Source organism: Sphaerodactylus townsendi, linkage group LG06 (genome assembly GCF_021028975.2).
Source record: "Sphaerodactylus townsendi isolate TG3544 linkage group LG06, MPM_Stown_v2.3, whole genome shotgun sequence".
Taxonomy (NCBI): domain Eukaryota; kingdom Metazoa; phylum Chordata; class Lepidosauria; order Squamata; family Sphaerodactylidae; genus Sphaerodactylus; species Sphaerodactylus townsendi.
Genome location: NC_059430.1, coordinates 116,290,417 through 116,306,208, shown reverse-complemented (window position 1 = coordinate 116,306,208; position 15,792 = coordinate 116,290,417). Strand labels below are relative to the sequence as shown.

The window sequence follows — 15,792 nt, the reverse complement described above, 5'->3', positions numbered from 1 at the left end:
GGCAGGCTGTTTCAAGATCATCTTTATGGCAGAGTGGGTATCTCACAGTATGTAACCAGTTCACACCACCACATTTCATCTCATCTGAATGTCTGCAACTTCCCTGCCTGCATGTAAACAAAGACGGATGCTTCAGGGGTCTGCAACCTGCGGCTCTCCAGATGTTCATGGACCACAAATCCCATCAGCCCCTGCCAGCATGACCAATTGGCCAATGCTGGCAGGGGCTGATGGGAATTGTAGTCCAGGAGAGCCGCAGGTTGCAGACCCCTGCTCTATATCTTTGTACCCATGTTCTGTAACAGCTGTCACAACAGTTTATTTGGATCAGGAATGGAGCTAAAAGATGGCATTCACTGTGAATCCTAAAATTCCATTTAAATTGGAGGAATAGTCCAGCGATTTCTCTCTAGGGGGGACTGTCATTCGTTTGGAGAAGGTGCTAAAGATCTTTAACAAGCCAAGACCCTCATTCAGTCGCAATTGGTATGTAAAGCAGAAATGTCAAGTTAAAGAGGAACATAGAATATAATACATGGCAGAAGGGCAACTTGCCATTAGACATCCATACTGCAGCCACCGGTTGGTATCGATTGCTTGCCACTGCTTATTTATTTATAAGGAAAGAGCGAGCCCTAAGGTTACTGTTTTGTATTGATGCCACTTTGATTTTTGTTTTCTCCCTTGAGCTAACTCCCGGAAAGATGGGGTTAAAATTTAGAAATACATTCATTAGCATAGGTCAAAACAGAGTTAATAGACACGGCAGTGGCTCAGTGGTAGAGTACCCGCTTTGCACACGGAAGGTCCCAGGTTCGGTTCCCAGCATCTTCAGCTAAAAGACACTAGGGCTCATTCCGCACATGCAGAATAATGCACTTTCAAACTGCTTTCAGTGCTCTTTGAAGCTGTGCGGAATAGCAGAATCCACTTGCAAACAGTTGTGAAAGTGGTTTGAAAACGCATTATTTTGCGTGTGCGGAAGGGACCTCGGTGATGCAAAAGACCTTGACTCTGGAGACCCACTGCAAGTCAGAGCAGACTGTACTGATCGGGAAGGAACAATGTGGTTGGATCCAACCAACTTCTCCTCTGGTGGAAAAGAGAAGATGGACTTCCCTTTGACCAACAACAAGGCTATATTAAGGGCTTGTGGGACTTGCATGGACAAAAGCCATGTGAAATAGTGGTTGTACTGAAGAGGAGATTCAGCAAAACAACTGGCTGGCTCTGACCGATGGTCTGACCACTGCTGCACATGTGTTCATGTCCAAGCAATTCCAGTGCTGGGTGTCAGCCCAGGAAAACATGAACGGACAATAGACCCTGCCTCTGAATTAAGATTTCCAAGTCTGGCTTGGGAAATTCCTGGAGATTTGCGGGTGGTGCTTAGGTAGGGCAGAGTTTGGGGAGGGGAGGAAGCTCTGCAGGGGTGTTATGACATAGAGTCCACTCTTTGAAGCTGCTATTTCTTCCAGGGAAATTGATCTGTTTAGCCTGATAATCAATTGTAATTCTAGAACTCTAAATCCTACCTGCAAGTTGCCAATCCTATCCTTAGTAGAGTACCCCACACTTAGCAGATCAGAGCAGAGCAGAGGTGTAGTTCCAAGGGGACGGGGGGTGCAACGCACCGGGCGGGTGCCCCTGTGGGGGTGCGGCGAGGACGTATTGGGGGTGTTCCGGGGAGGTGGCGGGGGAATTCCGGGGCGGGACAGGGGTGCAGGATGCACCGGTGCACGGGCGCTTTTCCCCCTTGCTATGCCTCTGGATCAGAGTTTGAACTTCGGCACCTCTTAGGTAGAGATTTCCTATGACGCCACTGTTGACTTGCCTATTCTTGTTTCTATGGGTACTAGGCAGTCTTTTGGAGAACATAACACTTGGAAAACCAAAGGGAAAGCTATTTTGATTTCTCTTTTTCCCCATTCTTTCTCTAGATAAATGATGAAATTACCAGCCTGCCTGTGACTTTAGAAAATGGCATGATCAGGATTCACTCAAATGGACAGAACGCTGTGTTGCAAACCAATTTTGGCCTCCAAGTGACCTACGACTGGAATTGGCACCTGACCCTGAATGTTCCCAGCAGCTATTACGGGTCCATGTGCGGACTGTGTGGAAACCTCAACCAAAATCCAGCTGATGACATGACCTACCTCAATGGCACCATGGCCTCCTCCATCGTAAGCTGGGCGAGCAGCTGGAAAATCCCGGACAGGGATCCTTTCTGCTGGGATGTCTGCCGAGGGAATTGCCCAACGTGTGATGAGGGCAAAAGAGATCTGTATGGAGGTCTATCGTACTGTGGGCTGATCAGCCAAACAACCGGAGGACCCTTTAGAGAGTGTCACGCCAGAGTGAATCCAGACAACTTCTTTGACAACTGCATTTATGATGTGTGCCTAAACGGGGGAGCCAAGAACATCCTCTGCCAGGCACTGGAGGCCTATGCTACTACTTGCAAGAAGGCAGGCGCTACCGTGTATGATTGGAGGACATCTTCTGGCTGTGGTAAGGGCTCCTTCTTCAGTGGCTTATATGCTTTCGCTGTGGATATAATGCAGCTGGACTGGTCAGCAGATTTGACCTGAAGTATGTCTGGAGAGTGCTGCTGCAGTATGTGCAGGAATCTGAGGGAAGTGAAACAAATTGTGATCAAATTAGCAAGTCTGCAGTTGTGCCTCCCTGTGACCACTGCCAGATTTACCTATAGGCTTGGCAGGCTGAAGCCAAGGGCCTCAAAATCTAGGGGGCCTCCAGCCAAGATGTATAATATTTTTGACACTGTCACAGGCCCAGTGCCGGATTTACCTATAGACTCAGCAGGCCAAAGCCAAAGGCCTCAAAATCTGGGGGGGCCTTCAGCCAAGGTGTATAATATTTTTGACATGGTCATAGACCTTTCTTACACATGCTGTCATAATGTGCTGTATTCTATAAACAACCCTTCAGCAATTTTCCTAGCTCTCCATTTGCTGCCTGAGGGAAGCAGCTAATACCCTCCTACCCTTTGAGAGAAATTGTAAATACAACAAACATTTGTGTGTGGTAAAAAACACTTGGCGCCCTGAAGCCTGCCCGGCCCGTGCTTCATGCGCTGCCAATCCTCGCGAGCCCTGAGGAGCTCACGAGGCTGGGGGAGGAGGCAGCATCATGGAGGCTGTCCCTTCCCCAGCAGCAATGGCCGCCGCGGTCAATCACAGCTGCTCTTTCAGAACAATGCTGTCTTAAGCCAATAGCTCAACACTAGCATTGATTTCTGTGCCGATTTTGTCCTTCCAGGACTTCACTGAAGTGGACCTCATTTTGTGACCCCATTTTGTGGACTCCATCTTTTTCTAATCATGCGGGTGGGGGATTGGGAGGGTGGAATAGCCTCGGGGCCTCTCTTCATCTAAATCCGGTACTGTCTGTGACTCAGCAGTGATTTGCAAACACATGCATTATAACTTTCTATGAAAAGGGGATGGCATGTGACCCTCAGCATCAGCAGATGTAGTGGTAGGCTGAGCAGAACATCAGGTCAGACTGAGTAGGGCTCCAAGCAGGACAAAGTACTCCAAGTGCCCATATCTTTATGCTTTCATTCCACAAACTTATTATTTGAAACAAGTGCTGTGGTTTTAGAACATTTCATCAATGGTTGACTTCTGTTGTTTCTCTCCCCTTGCCTTTTTCCAGCCTTGCCCTGTCCTGAGAATAGCCACTATGAAGCCTGTGGAAATGCCTGTCCAGCCAGCTGTTCCGATCGCACCACCCCCTCCTCCTGCAAAGAGCCGTGCTTAGAAACCTGCCAATGCAACGACGGCTTTGTCCTCAGCATCGACAAGTGCGTCCCCATTGGGAGCTGCGGCTGTACATACAATGGATTCTACTACAAGCCTGGGGAGAAATTCTGGGCCGATGAGGACTGTAGCTCTCGCTGCAGGTGTGACCCCACCCTGGGCATCGCAGTGTGCATGCCGGCTGGTTGCAAAGCCAATGAAAAGTGCACTGTGGTCAACGGGGTGCGGGGCTGTAACCCCATCAGCTTTGCTACCTGCTCAGCTTCCGGAGACCCTCACTACACCACCTTCGATGGAAAGAGATACGATTTCATGGGCACCTGTGTTTACCAGCTGGCTGAACTGTGCTCCAGTGACCTACCCCTCCACCCTTTCAGCATCAAAGTGGAGAACAACCACCGAGGCAACGTGAAAGTATCCTACACCAAAGTGGTGACGTTGGAGGTCTACAATTTAACCATTGTGTTGAGTCAGGAGCATCCACGTAGGATTCAGGTACTGACATAGTTAAAATTGCTGGATGTATACATGTGTGTGTGAGCAGCGTTACAAGGCCTTTCGGATTCTGGCTATGGCTGTCGAGACACCTGCAGTTAGCAGCATCGAAACCTAACATATAGCAAGCTGCCTAGAAGAGTATTGGTTGAGTTCTTTCCAGAACATGTTTTTCAGGAGCTTCTGTCATTCTCCCGCTGAGCAATTTATGCAAGTACAATTTGTCAATAGTCATTGAAATTCTTCTGGAAGCTTGGCAGAGATACAATAACATACTGAACAGTGGCAGACTGCAGTAAATCTGTCAGGCCGTCTTAACTCTAGTTGTTAGGTCTATTCACATTCTGAAATTGGTGAGACAAACAAGGCCCAGTGGTATACCGCCACAAAACAGGGTCTGGGACAATGCTAAGCAAGAGGGGAAGGTACACACAAAAGTGAAAATGAAGAAAACTTGTACCCACAGGCTACAATGAAGACTTCAAAAAATTAGTTCTCCCACTGGAGTAGCAATTTACTTTTAAGTAACCAAAATAAATTTATACTTTTACAAACAGTAACCAGGTTGCTTCTGTCTTGGGGTTAAGGACGTTTCGAGAGGCATAAGAACAAACCAATTGCAGAGCGTTGTCCTCACTGGTATTTGCTGTTGTATTTACATCGAGATTACTTTGCCGTGCCGTTCTAACTTATGTTTATATATATATTACTCCAATGGGAGTAAAATTATAAATTTATTTTGGTTACTTAAAAGTAAATTGCTACTCCAGTGGGAGAACTAATTTTTTGAAGTCTTCATTGTAGCCTGTGGGTACAAGTTTTCTTCATTTTCACTGGGACAAGATCCAGGCATTACCCCTAGCCCCCAGCCGAACTCCCTAGCCCCCAGACAACCCCCCCTTTGCACTGCCCCTCCAAAAGCCAACAAATCTTTTTCAGACTTATCATCTCCCGCCCCTACCCCTCCTACAGCGAAGCATCCAGTGGGTTCTCACCACAAGGTTGGTAGGAGTCTTTCATGCCCCCACCAGGCTTGGTCAGCTCCTTGTGATCCCAACAAAATGCTGGCCAGGTCTGGTTGGGCTCCAGAGCTCCACCTCCTTCCCACATTGCTAGGTTAGGAAGACCCAGGCGGGGACCTTAAAGGGCTAAGCAGGCACTTCATTACCAGGTTAGAAAGGAGCGATGTATGCAAAGAGGTGGCCATGGGCAGGAGTTCTGCTTCTGGCACTAGGGAGGGATGGTGGAGGAGAGTTGAGGGGGTTCAAGAGCCAGGGGTTCAAGAGCAGCTCCCAGGAGGGGCTGGTGATCCTGGGTGGGAAAGAGCAGCAAGGGCCTAGATGGGTGCAAATTGAGCCCGGAGCCAAGTGGGATGCAGGTCACTCACCTGTCTGGCAGAGCTGATGGGAAGGGGGCAGAAAGGCCACTTGTGTGGAGGGGACGGGCCAGGGCCAGTTCAGCTGTCAGATCTACAACCTGCACCATTTGACAGTCCTTGTGACCCAAGCACATTGCAGGGGAGGCAGAGAATTCAGCCAGAAGTTGGGCACGGGGGTGGGGGAGAGGGATGCACCCCCCCATGAATGGCACCTGGGTCAAATTACCTCCCTATCCCCAAGATACACCCCCTGGAAAGGCCATGGTTGATGTGGTCTGGTCAATAAAATAAATGTATTTTATGGTCAGCCAAATATTGACCTCATTCGGAATCCTGGGAAAAAGTCAATATTAGTCTTAAACAGACTCACAAGCCCCCTTTACTTCCTCTGGTTGATTCCCACACTATCCCAAGTTGACATTCAGCAACACCACTCCTTCCCTTTACTTTCCAAGGGTGGCAAAAACAAAATGGGCCCCTCCTGCCACCACTTGATGTCTCTGACAGCATCTTGTGTCAGACAGAGTCATACATCTAGCACTCTATACATGTGCTGCCATTTGGAGGCTCTGCCAAGTTGCCGTGCCACCTGTTGCCTTCCTACAAGCGAGTGTTGCCACTTTGCATTTTTAAGCTACCCGGGTTCCAGGGCTGGCGAGCTTACTGGGTGCTCCTCCCTGTTACCACAATTCAACAGCAAGACCAAATAGGTGTCATGTTTTTCCAGTGATCAGGCCACAAGTGTTCAGAATAGAAAAAAGTGTAATAAAAGAATAGAAAGCCTGTATGTGTTCTCTTTGAGCATATCAGGCTGAGCAAGAGAACACAGAAAAGGTGAAAATGCAGTCTCTCCTCTCCCTCTTCTCAGAGTTTATCTTAAACTTTGTTTAATTAGGACAGGCTAGCTTCACTTGAAGTTGCAGTAGTTCAAAGTTCATAATTATTTGAGATCTGGGGTGCTGTGTGGTTTCCGGGCTGTATGGCCGTGTTCTAGCAGCATTCTCTCCTGACGTTTCGCCTGCATCTGTGGCTGGCATCTTCAGAGGATCAGGGAATCATTTGCCGTGAAAGCCTTCGACAATACCTATTTTAGATCTCCTCACTGGGACTTCTCTTCGTTGTCTCTTACTGTATAATCAACATTGAGTCCCTAGGTGTAAGCATCACTTAAAATTAAAGATGCCCATGTAAAATGTGTGATTTTGAAAATGCATGCAGAAATGGATCATGGAAGAGAAGTCAATCAGTGGGCTACTATCCATGGTGTGTAAAGGTCACCTCCATATTCATAGATGATGGGCTTCTGAATACCAGTGCTGGGAAGTTGGAGCAGGAGAAGGCTTTGGCCTCTGTGCCCTGTTTGTTAGTCCTCTTGAGCAAACATTTGACCACTGTGTGAAACAAGATGTTCATCTCAGGTTCAATCCCCAGCATTTCCAGTTAAAAGGATCAGATGATAGGTGATGTGCCTCTTTCTGAGACTCTGGATGCCAGACAGAGAGGACACCATTGACCTCAATTGACCAATGGTCTGAATCAGTATAAGACAACTTCAAGTGTCTATAATCCATGGTGGCGAACCTTTGGCACTCCAGTTGTTATGGACTACAATTCCCATCAGCCCATCAATTGGCCATGCTGGCAGGGGCTGATGGGAATTGTAGTCCATAACATCTGGAGTGCCAAAAGTTCACCACCACTAGTCTATATGCATTCAGGCATGAGATCTGACATGCGTCGCTAAGTTCAATTCTCAAGTCAGTCATTCTATTGAGTGATTAAAACACAATTTGGGAATGTATATTCTTAAGTAACCAGATGTATATCAGGATAAATGGTGTCACCAAATGTACATCAGGAAGTAAACGGAGATATATCAGGATAAGTGGTGTCACCAGATGTATATCTACCCAGATGTATATCAGGATAAGTGACGATCGCTCCTGTTGCATCCCATTCCAGGTCAATGGAATCTTTGTGAACATGCCTTTCTACCAAGAAGACGAGATAAAGGCCTACATCAGTGGGGGCCATGCCTTCGTCAAGACCAACTTTGACCTGACCGTCACCTTTGATTGGAACAGCTACATCCAAGTCGTCGTACCCAACACCTATGCCAACGCCACTTGTGGCCTCTGTGGCAACAACAACATGAACCCCAACGATGACTTGGCCATGAAGAACGGGAGCCAAGCAGCCAGCATTTCCCAATTTGCAGAGAGCTGGAAGGTGGCCGAAGTCCCTGGTTGCTCAGTGGGATGCACTGGGGGCGATTGCCCAGCATGTGAGGAGGCACAGAAGGAGATCTACAAGGATGACCACCACTGTGGGATGCTCACCAAAAACGATGGACCATTCAGGCAATGTCACGGAACCATTGACCCCACACCTTACTTTGACAATTGTGTCTTTGACACCTGTCAGTACCATGGCCAACATGACACTCTGTGCAATGCCATCAGTACCTATGTGGCAGCCTGCCAGGCCCTGGGCATCCAGATTGACCAATGGAGATCAGACACTTTCTGCAGTAAGTATTCTGAATCAGCCCTTTCTCTCTGTTCTGAAGGGAAACTGCCGAGGGAGTGGATATAACACACACTACATGCATAGGGTTGCCAGAACATGAAATTAAATTCATTTTGAAAGTTGACATTTGGGTTGAGAGTTTTCCCTCCCCAAATTTATTCTAGTTTTAAACCAACACATTGGAAGATGTCAAACCACAGACATATGGAACAGCAGAATTTGTGCGTGGGTGATACAGAGGAAATAAAGTTCATACAGGGTCTGCTTTTATATTTGGTAAAGCAAAGATGAGTCTCCATAAAACAAATATGAGGAACTCTATTCAGTATAGGGTAGGGGTAATCTAACTAGCTATACTACCATGGACATACACAAAGTGTGTCTTGCCCTCATGGATGCAAAATGGGGAGAGAGCAAGGTGTTAGATGGAAGGGAGATTCCCTAAGAGTAGCAATCTGCATTTCAAAGGGGCAGGATCAGAAGAGGAGAAAGGAAGGGATACACAGGTCCTGACCTGTCCATCACTCTAGCTCTCTATGGTCATCCTCTGAAGTCTGATGCTAAGAGAAAATGCCAAGTCCTTCACTTCCAACACAAACACTGCAGGGGGGGGTAGGGATTACAGTCTGCATTGCTTTTTGCAAAACCTCTGCCTGTTCTGTGAATTAAAGAGAACCAGCAGGGGGCTCAGCATGTCCAATATAGCATCTAGACCACCTTGAAACTGATTTCAGTTTGTCCTCTCTCCCAGGTCCCAGATGCTCGCGTGACTCTCACTACGAACTCTGTGGAAATGGCTGCCCTGCCACCTGCCTCGGTCTCTCAGCTCCAGAAGGGTGTGACGTATCTTGCAAAGAAGGTTGTTATTGCAACCCTGGGTTTGTCCTGAGCGCCGACCAATGTGTCCCTATTGGGAGCTGTGGCTGCGAGTACCAAGGCGCGTACTACAAGAAGGACGAGGAGTTCTACCCCACCGCTTCCTGCCAGCTGCAATGTCGCTGTGTGAACAATGGAGTCGTTGAATGCTGGAACGCCTCCTGTGGGGCCCACGAAGAATGCCGGGTGGAGAACGGCATCCAAGGCTGCCATCCCGTGGGCTGTGGCCACTGCAGTGTGACCGGAGGCTCCCACTATTTGACTTTCGATGGGCGAACCTATGACTTCCAAGGTGCTTGCCGTTACACTTTAGCCGAAATCCGCGGAAAAAATTCCCAGCTGGCAAACTTCTCTGTGTTGGTGGAGAATCAGCAGTCTGACGATGGGCGTATTTCTTGGACAAAGACAGTGATGGTGTCCTTGCACGGGTATAAAATCGCACTCGAGAGGGGAAAGAAGTGGCAGGCCCGGGTATGTTCCATTCTGAGTTTGAGCTCTTTGATGTGGCTATGCCTATAATTAAAATTGACTTTTGCTGTGGCTATGCCTATAATTAAAAGCATTGTGCACTCTCTTTGCTGTTGTTCATACAGATAGATGGAGAGATCTACGCCCTGCCGTTGAGAAAAGATGATGGGAAACTCTGGATCAATCAGGAAGGGAACAATATCGTTGTGCATTCTGACTTTGGCGTCAAAGTCCTTTTCGATTCGTCCTCTTACATCTTAATTTCTGTGCCCAGCAACTATCAAGGATACGTGAACGGCCTGTGTGGCAATTTCAATGGAGACAAAACAGATGACTTCCATCTACCTGATGGGAAAACCACCCAGAATGTGGATGAATTTGGGGCTTCTTGGAAGGTTGCTGGTGTCGATTGCTCAGACGGCTGTGGCGAGAGATGTCCTGTCTGTGATGCAACCAAGACCGCACCATATCGACCAGATAATTCCTGTGGAATGATCCAAGCCACAGCGGGCCCATTCAGAAATTGTCATTCATTGGTGGCCCCTATCAAATATTTCAACCAGTGTCTGTATGACATGTGTGCAGCCAACGGGACAGGGCAGACCCTCTGCCAAAGCCTTCAGGCATATACAGCTGCATGCCAAATAGCTGGGGCTACGGTTGGAGCCTGGCGAACAGACAGCTTCTGCCGTAAGTTTCTACTGAACTTGGAAGTTTCACTTCTTAAATCTGTTTTCTCTTATTAAGCAGGCATGGTGTAGTGGTTAGAATCATAGAGTTGAAAGAGACCCCAAGGGCCATCAAGTTCAACCCCCTGCCATGCAGGAACACACAATCAAAGCACTCCTAACTACGCTTGGAGATTTGGGTGCACCGAATCCTGGATTTGGCCAGAATCTGGGTGCATTCGGATTCGCTCATATTCGGACAGGACATATTCGGGCTGATTGTGGGCAAAACGTTGGAAACAAAAGCTACCAGACCACCACCACACAGCCTGGAAAACCCACAACATTCAGAGAATTGCACACCCTGCTGAAACAGCAATTCCACACAACAAACTCAAAATAAAAGACAACAATCACAAATGTCACCCAGAAATCATTTGGAGGGAGTGAGTGCAAACACAAATCATTGTAAGGGGTGGGGAGGATTGAAAGTGTTTTAGAAACGTTTTTAGAGATTTGTGCAGAAAGGGTCGATGTTTTGCTGGTACTCCATATTCTTTAGAATGCGGGCAATTTTTCCCCCCCAGAAGTTCAGAAGATTCCCACTTTCACCACTGGGATTCTTTCTTTCTTTTCAGCTCTCAACTGCCCACCCAACAGCCACTACGAATTGTGCACCAAGACCTGCGATTTCACCTGCACCAGCTTGTCCACGCCAGTGCAGTGTGCAAAGAGGTGCTTTGAGGGATGTCAGTGTGAAAATGGCTACCTATTTGCCAGTGATGAATGCGTAGCGATAGAGAACTGCGGCTGTTTGCTTGACGGGCAATACATCAAGGCAAGGGTTCCAGCCCCAGTGGCATCTCATGTGTTTACAATACATATCACTATCTGAACCCAACTGGGCTTATGGCAACTTCAGCATCTAGTGTTCTGTGCATCTCCATGGTTCTTCACTACTCTGCAGGATGCCGTTCTTAGAGCCCCTCCCTTTTTGATTCAGGTGTCTCCTTGTTAAAAGGATATCCTCTCAAAATGTTAGGCTTGTGGGAAGAAAAAATGATAAAGTGACATTTATATCTCTCTTGTCTCTACCATAAGGAGTCTCAATGCAGCTTATAAACCCCTCTCCGCATAACAGATACCTTGTGAGTCAGGTGGGCTGAGGGAGTTCTGAAGAACCGTGACTAGCTCAAGGTCACCCAGCAGGCTTCATGTGGAGAAGCCGGGAAACAAATCCAGTTCACCAGATAAGAGACCACCACTCATGTGGAAGAGTGGGGAATCAAGCCTGGTTCTCCAGGTTAGAGTCCAGCTCTCTTAACCACTACACCACAAGGTCCAGATCATCTAGCTCACTTTCATGAAAGCCAAAAAAGTGGGCCAAAATGGTCCGAATGACTCTGAGGATCAGGTACGGTTCCGGTGATGTAGTAGTTAAGAGCAGTGGATTCTAATCTAGTGAACTGGATTTGATTCCCCACTTCTCCACATGAAGCCTGGTGGGCTAGTCACAGTTATCTCAGAAGTCATTCAGCCCCACTTACCTCACAAAGTGCCTGCTGTGTGGGAGAAGGGAAGGTGCTTATAAACTGTTTTGACACTCTTCTTCTTCTTCTTCTTCTTCTTCTTCTTCTTCTTCTTCTTCTTCTTCTTCTTCTTCTTCTTCTTCTTCTTCTTCTTCTTCTTCTTCTTCTTCTTCTTCTTCCTCTTCTTCCTCTTCTTCTTCCTCTTCTTCTTCTTCTTCTTCTTCTTCCTCCTCCTCCTCCTCTTCTTCTTCTTCCTCCTCCTCTTCTTCCTCTTCTTCTTCTACCTCTTCTTCTTCCTCCTCCTCCTCTTCTTCTTCTTCCTCTTCTTCTTCTTCTTCTTCTTCCTCCTCCTCTTCTTCTTCTTCTTCTGTGATCTCATGGGCAGAACACTGATGTTTAAAGGCCATGTTCCATCCTTCCCAAAATGAATTGGGCTCTCGCTGCCCTCCCACTGAGTGACTCCAATTCAGGGTGTAATGAGAGGCATGCAGTGTAGTTGTTAGAATGCTGGACTAGGAACTGGGAGATCCAGGTTCAAATTCCTTCCCCCCACTTTTCCCTGGGAGGTTGCAGGTGACCTTGGGCCACTTTCAGTCAAACACATCCCACATAGTTGTGGTGAAGATTAAACAGAAGAGAGTTTAACAATGTAAGCTACTTCAGGTCACTACTGGGGAGATAAGGTAAGGTATAGAAGGGAGGGAGGGAGGGAGGGAGGGAGGGAGGGAGGGAGGGAGGGAGGAAGGAAGGAAGGAAGGAAGGAAGGAAGGAAGGAAGGAAGGAAGGAAGGAAGGAAGGAAGGAAGGAAGGAAGGAAGGAAGGAAGGAAGGAAGGAAGGAAGGAAGGAAGGAAGGATCCAGTGGTGGGATTCCGCTGTTTTGCACCATTTGGTAGAACCGGTACCTAATTTTTTGTTGAGTTTGGTTAACCAGTTGTTAAAAGCAGCTTTCAGAGCTCTGGAGCAGTCAACTGCCTTGCCACCTTGCTAAAAGCAATAGGTAAGTGGGCAGTGGGGGGCACGGTGGAGTGTGTGTGTGTGTGTGAGTGTGTGAGTGAGTGAGTGAGTGAGTGAGTGAGTGAGTGAGTGAGTGAGTGAGTGAGTGAGTGAGTGAGTGAGTGAGTGAGTGAGTGAGTGAACGAACCAGTTGTTAAATTATTAGAATCCCACCACTGGAAGAATCCACTCCCTATCCCTAATGTTGCTATTTCCTCCAAGGGAACTCATCTCTGGAGATCAGTTGTAATTCTGGGAAAAATCCAGGCTCCATTAACTCTACCACAAATAGGATCCCTGAAAAATCTGCTTTCCTCTCTTCTAATCTTTTTAAATGTTGTAACATCCAGTTCGGTGAAGAGTTCTGACAGACCCAAATATTTGTACAATGTTTTTTTTGCCATTGTGGGTGATCCTGATGAAAGATATTAGATGTTGTTTGTTGTTTCTGGTAGACAACTGTGCCCAGCGTCCCTTAACCAAGCTGGCCTGCCCAGACACTACTACACATTTGTCTGTGTTTTGTGCTCTTTTCAGCTATGATAGGCATGTGGTATATTTAAGTAATAACTGATAAATTCTTCCTAATAAATGTTGCTTCTGCTGATTAATTTCTTTTTCAAATTCTGACATTTCTCTTAAAGCACCTCCTGTTGTCTGCTAATTTCTTCTTAGTCTTGATGCTATTTGAAAATATGTCATCCACCAAATGTTTTTCCTTTCTGCTTTGATTTCTTGCCAAGATTTAATTTTCCATTGATTGTTAATCATGTCCTTATACATTGTGGTATCATTTTTTTGGATGGTCATGTCAAAAAAAACCACCTCCAATTGGGGACATTAAAGGTGAAGTTGGCATGCTTAATCTTGTATGTTTTTGTCCAAGTTCCAAATAAGCCTCTTAGTACATGTTCATCTTTATGGTGCTATGTCTCTTGGCTGTGATAATTTTGTATTGTCAAAGGCTTTCACGGCCGGAATCACTTGGGTGCTGTGTGGTTTCCAGGCTGTATGGCCATGTTCTAGCAGCATTCTCTCCTGACATTTTGCCTGCATCTGTGGCTGGCATCTTCAGAGGATCCTGATGCCAGCCACAGATGCAGGCAAAATGTCAGGAGAGAATGCTACTAGAACACAGCCATACAGCCCGGAAACCACACAGCACCCATGTGATAACTTTTCTGGTCATAGGCAACTATGTATGCCAGTTTTCAAGTCAGTTTTATCTAATTTTATTAGTCTTCGTTTTGGATTTTAAGCCGAATCTGTAATCAAAACCAAGACAGCCGCATAGTAATATAACTTGATATTAGGCACAGAGAGACCTCTTTCCTTTTCATCTTGTAGGACCTTGAATTTAATTCTGGGTACATTTTACAGGTTGGAGACAGCATTGTCTTGGATGGCTGCTTGGAGAAATGTACCTGTGGCACTTCGGGTCAGCTGGTCTGCCAGGAAGCCAGCTGCCAAGTAGGAGAGATATGCGCCCTCCGAAACGGTGTGCGTGGCTGCATAGGAGAGAAAGGCGAGTGCGTACTCACTCCTGGCGCACGGCTGACCTCCTTTGATGGCACCTCTGGGGAAATCCGCCATGCAGGAGTCTATGAGGTGGCCTCCCATTGCAATGAAAGTGACCCTCTCTGGTTCAGGGTCCTAGCTGTTGTCCAGGAATGCAGCAGCTGGAATGTGGATGCTGTGTCAACAGTACATGTATTCTTCCGAGGAGTTTTCATCACTCTGAAAAACGATAAGGAGATATGGGTAAGAGCTAGTGACGTGATGCAGGAATGGACTGTGGGTTTAAATCCGATCCCTTTCTAAAAGTCAGACTTGAACCTTTGAAAAGTCTGGGTGGGAAAGAAATGAAGAAATTTGCTTTGCAGTTCAAGGCTAGTCCTAGTGCATATATGCATATTTAGCCTCGGATAGGATCTGATAGGTGTGTTTAGCGTGTTCTCCCCAGTCTGGCCTGGCAAAGTGGTTTTTGAGACTACAGTGATGTTTCCTTGATTCATAACCTCATACCCACAGCCTTGCCAGCTGGGTGCAGTCACGTAACTACCATGGCCACGTAGCGGCCATGCTCTGAGTTAGTTCCTGCTTTGGCCATTAAGAAGATGCAGAGATCAGGAAGTGGATCTCTACTTTATAGAAAACCAAACTTTTGCATCCTTTACTGCAGGATATTTAAGATGTCCATTCATCTTCCTTCTTCCACACAACCCCAACACACCCTCCTTCTTCCTTCCAGGTCAATGGGCATCAAGTGCACCTCCCAGTGGCCTCTGAAGATGTGACCGTGAGCCACTCCAAAGATGGGGTTTTGATTGATTTAGCCTCTGAAGTTCACATTCTCCTCAGACCTTGTGGGGAAGTGACGGTGCGAGTCAGTGACCAGTTGGAGGGGAAACTGTGCGCCTCCTGTGGGAACTTCAATGGTGATGAGCTGGATGACCTGAAGCTGCCCTGTGGGAAAGTCGCAGGAACCATTTCTGATGTCATTGATGCCTGGAAGGCCAACGACTTCTCTGGCTGGTGAGTGGCACTCTTTGTCATGGGGCTAAAGAGGATAAAACAGGCCATTAAACTAACTAACTTGCCCTTCCCACACAGATCCCCTAAATTTTTCTAAAATGTTTTAAATCCCCTGCCCTGTACAACAATGTATAACTGTACTCACCTCAAAATGATTCCTGGCCGCCATTTTGTGATTTTCCCCTTTTATTTTGTTGGGTTTGGTGTTGAACTGATGTTTCAATGCTTCACAGCCTCATGTTGCATTCTATACTTGTATACTCAATGAAGAAGAAGAAGAGTTTGGATTTATATCCCCCCTTTCTCTCCTGTAAGGAGACTCAAAGGGGCTTACAATCTCCTTGCCCTTCCCCCCTCACAACAAACACCCTGTGAGGTAGGTGGGGCTGAGAGAGCTCCGAGAAGCTGTGACTAGCCCAAGGTCACCCAGCTGGCGTGTGTGGGAGTGCACAGGCTAATCTGAATTCCCCAGATAAGCCTCCACAGGTCAGGCAGCAGAGCTGGGAATCAAACCCGTTTCCTCCAGATTAGA

At 47.1% G+C, this 15,792-nt stretch overlaps 2 protein-coding genes across 2 annotated transcripts in view; both read left to right on the top strand.

Annotated features, from left to right (window-relative positions):
• LOC125435448 (IgGFc-binding protein-like) overlaps positions 1–4,295 on the top strand; it is a 28,729-nt gene extending 24,434 nt beyond the window's left edge. Inside the window, exons 14-15 of the mRNA XM_048501647.1 lie at positions 1,941–2,514; positions 3,685–4,295. Coding sequence (XP_048357604.1) covers positions 1,941–2,514; positions 3,685–4,295 — 1,185 coding nt within the window. The remainder of the gene's footprint in view (positions 1–1,940; positions 2,515–3,684) is intronic.
• A 3,349-nt stretch (positions 4,296–7,644) lies between these two features.
• Positions 7,645–15,264, top strand: LOC125435447 (IgGFc-binding protein-like). The gene is made up of 6 exons (XM_048501646.1): positions 7,645–8,191; positions 8,942–9,537; positions 9,660–10,224; positions 10,841–11,040; positions 14,106–14,486; positions 14,977–15,264. Exons 1-6 carry the CDS (start codon positions 7,645–7,647, stop codon positions 15,262–15,264), a joined length of 2,577 nt encoding a protein of 858 aa, XP_048357603.1.
• Positions 15,265–15,792: the final 528 nt, after the last annotated feature.

Excerpts from the sequence above, each read along its gene's own strand:
- LOC125435447 (XM_048501646.1), top strand. The coding sequence starts at position 7,645 with ATGCCTTTCTACCAAGAAGACGAGATAAAGGCCTACATCAGTGGGGGC. Across the intron at positions 8,192-8,941 it reads GAGATCAGACACTTTCTGCA|GTCCCAGATGCTCGCGTGAC; the intron begins GTAAGTATTCTG and ends CCTCTCTCCCAG. Across the intron at positions 9,538-9,659 it reads GAAAGAAGTGGCAGGCCCGG|ATAGATGGAGAGATCTACGC; the intron begins GTATGTTCCATT and ends TTGTTCATACAG.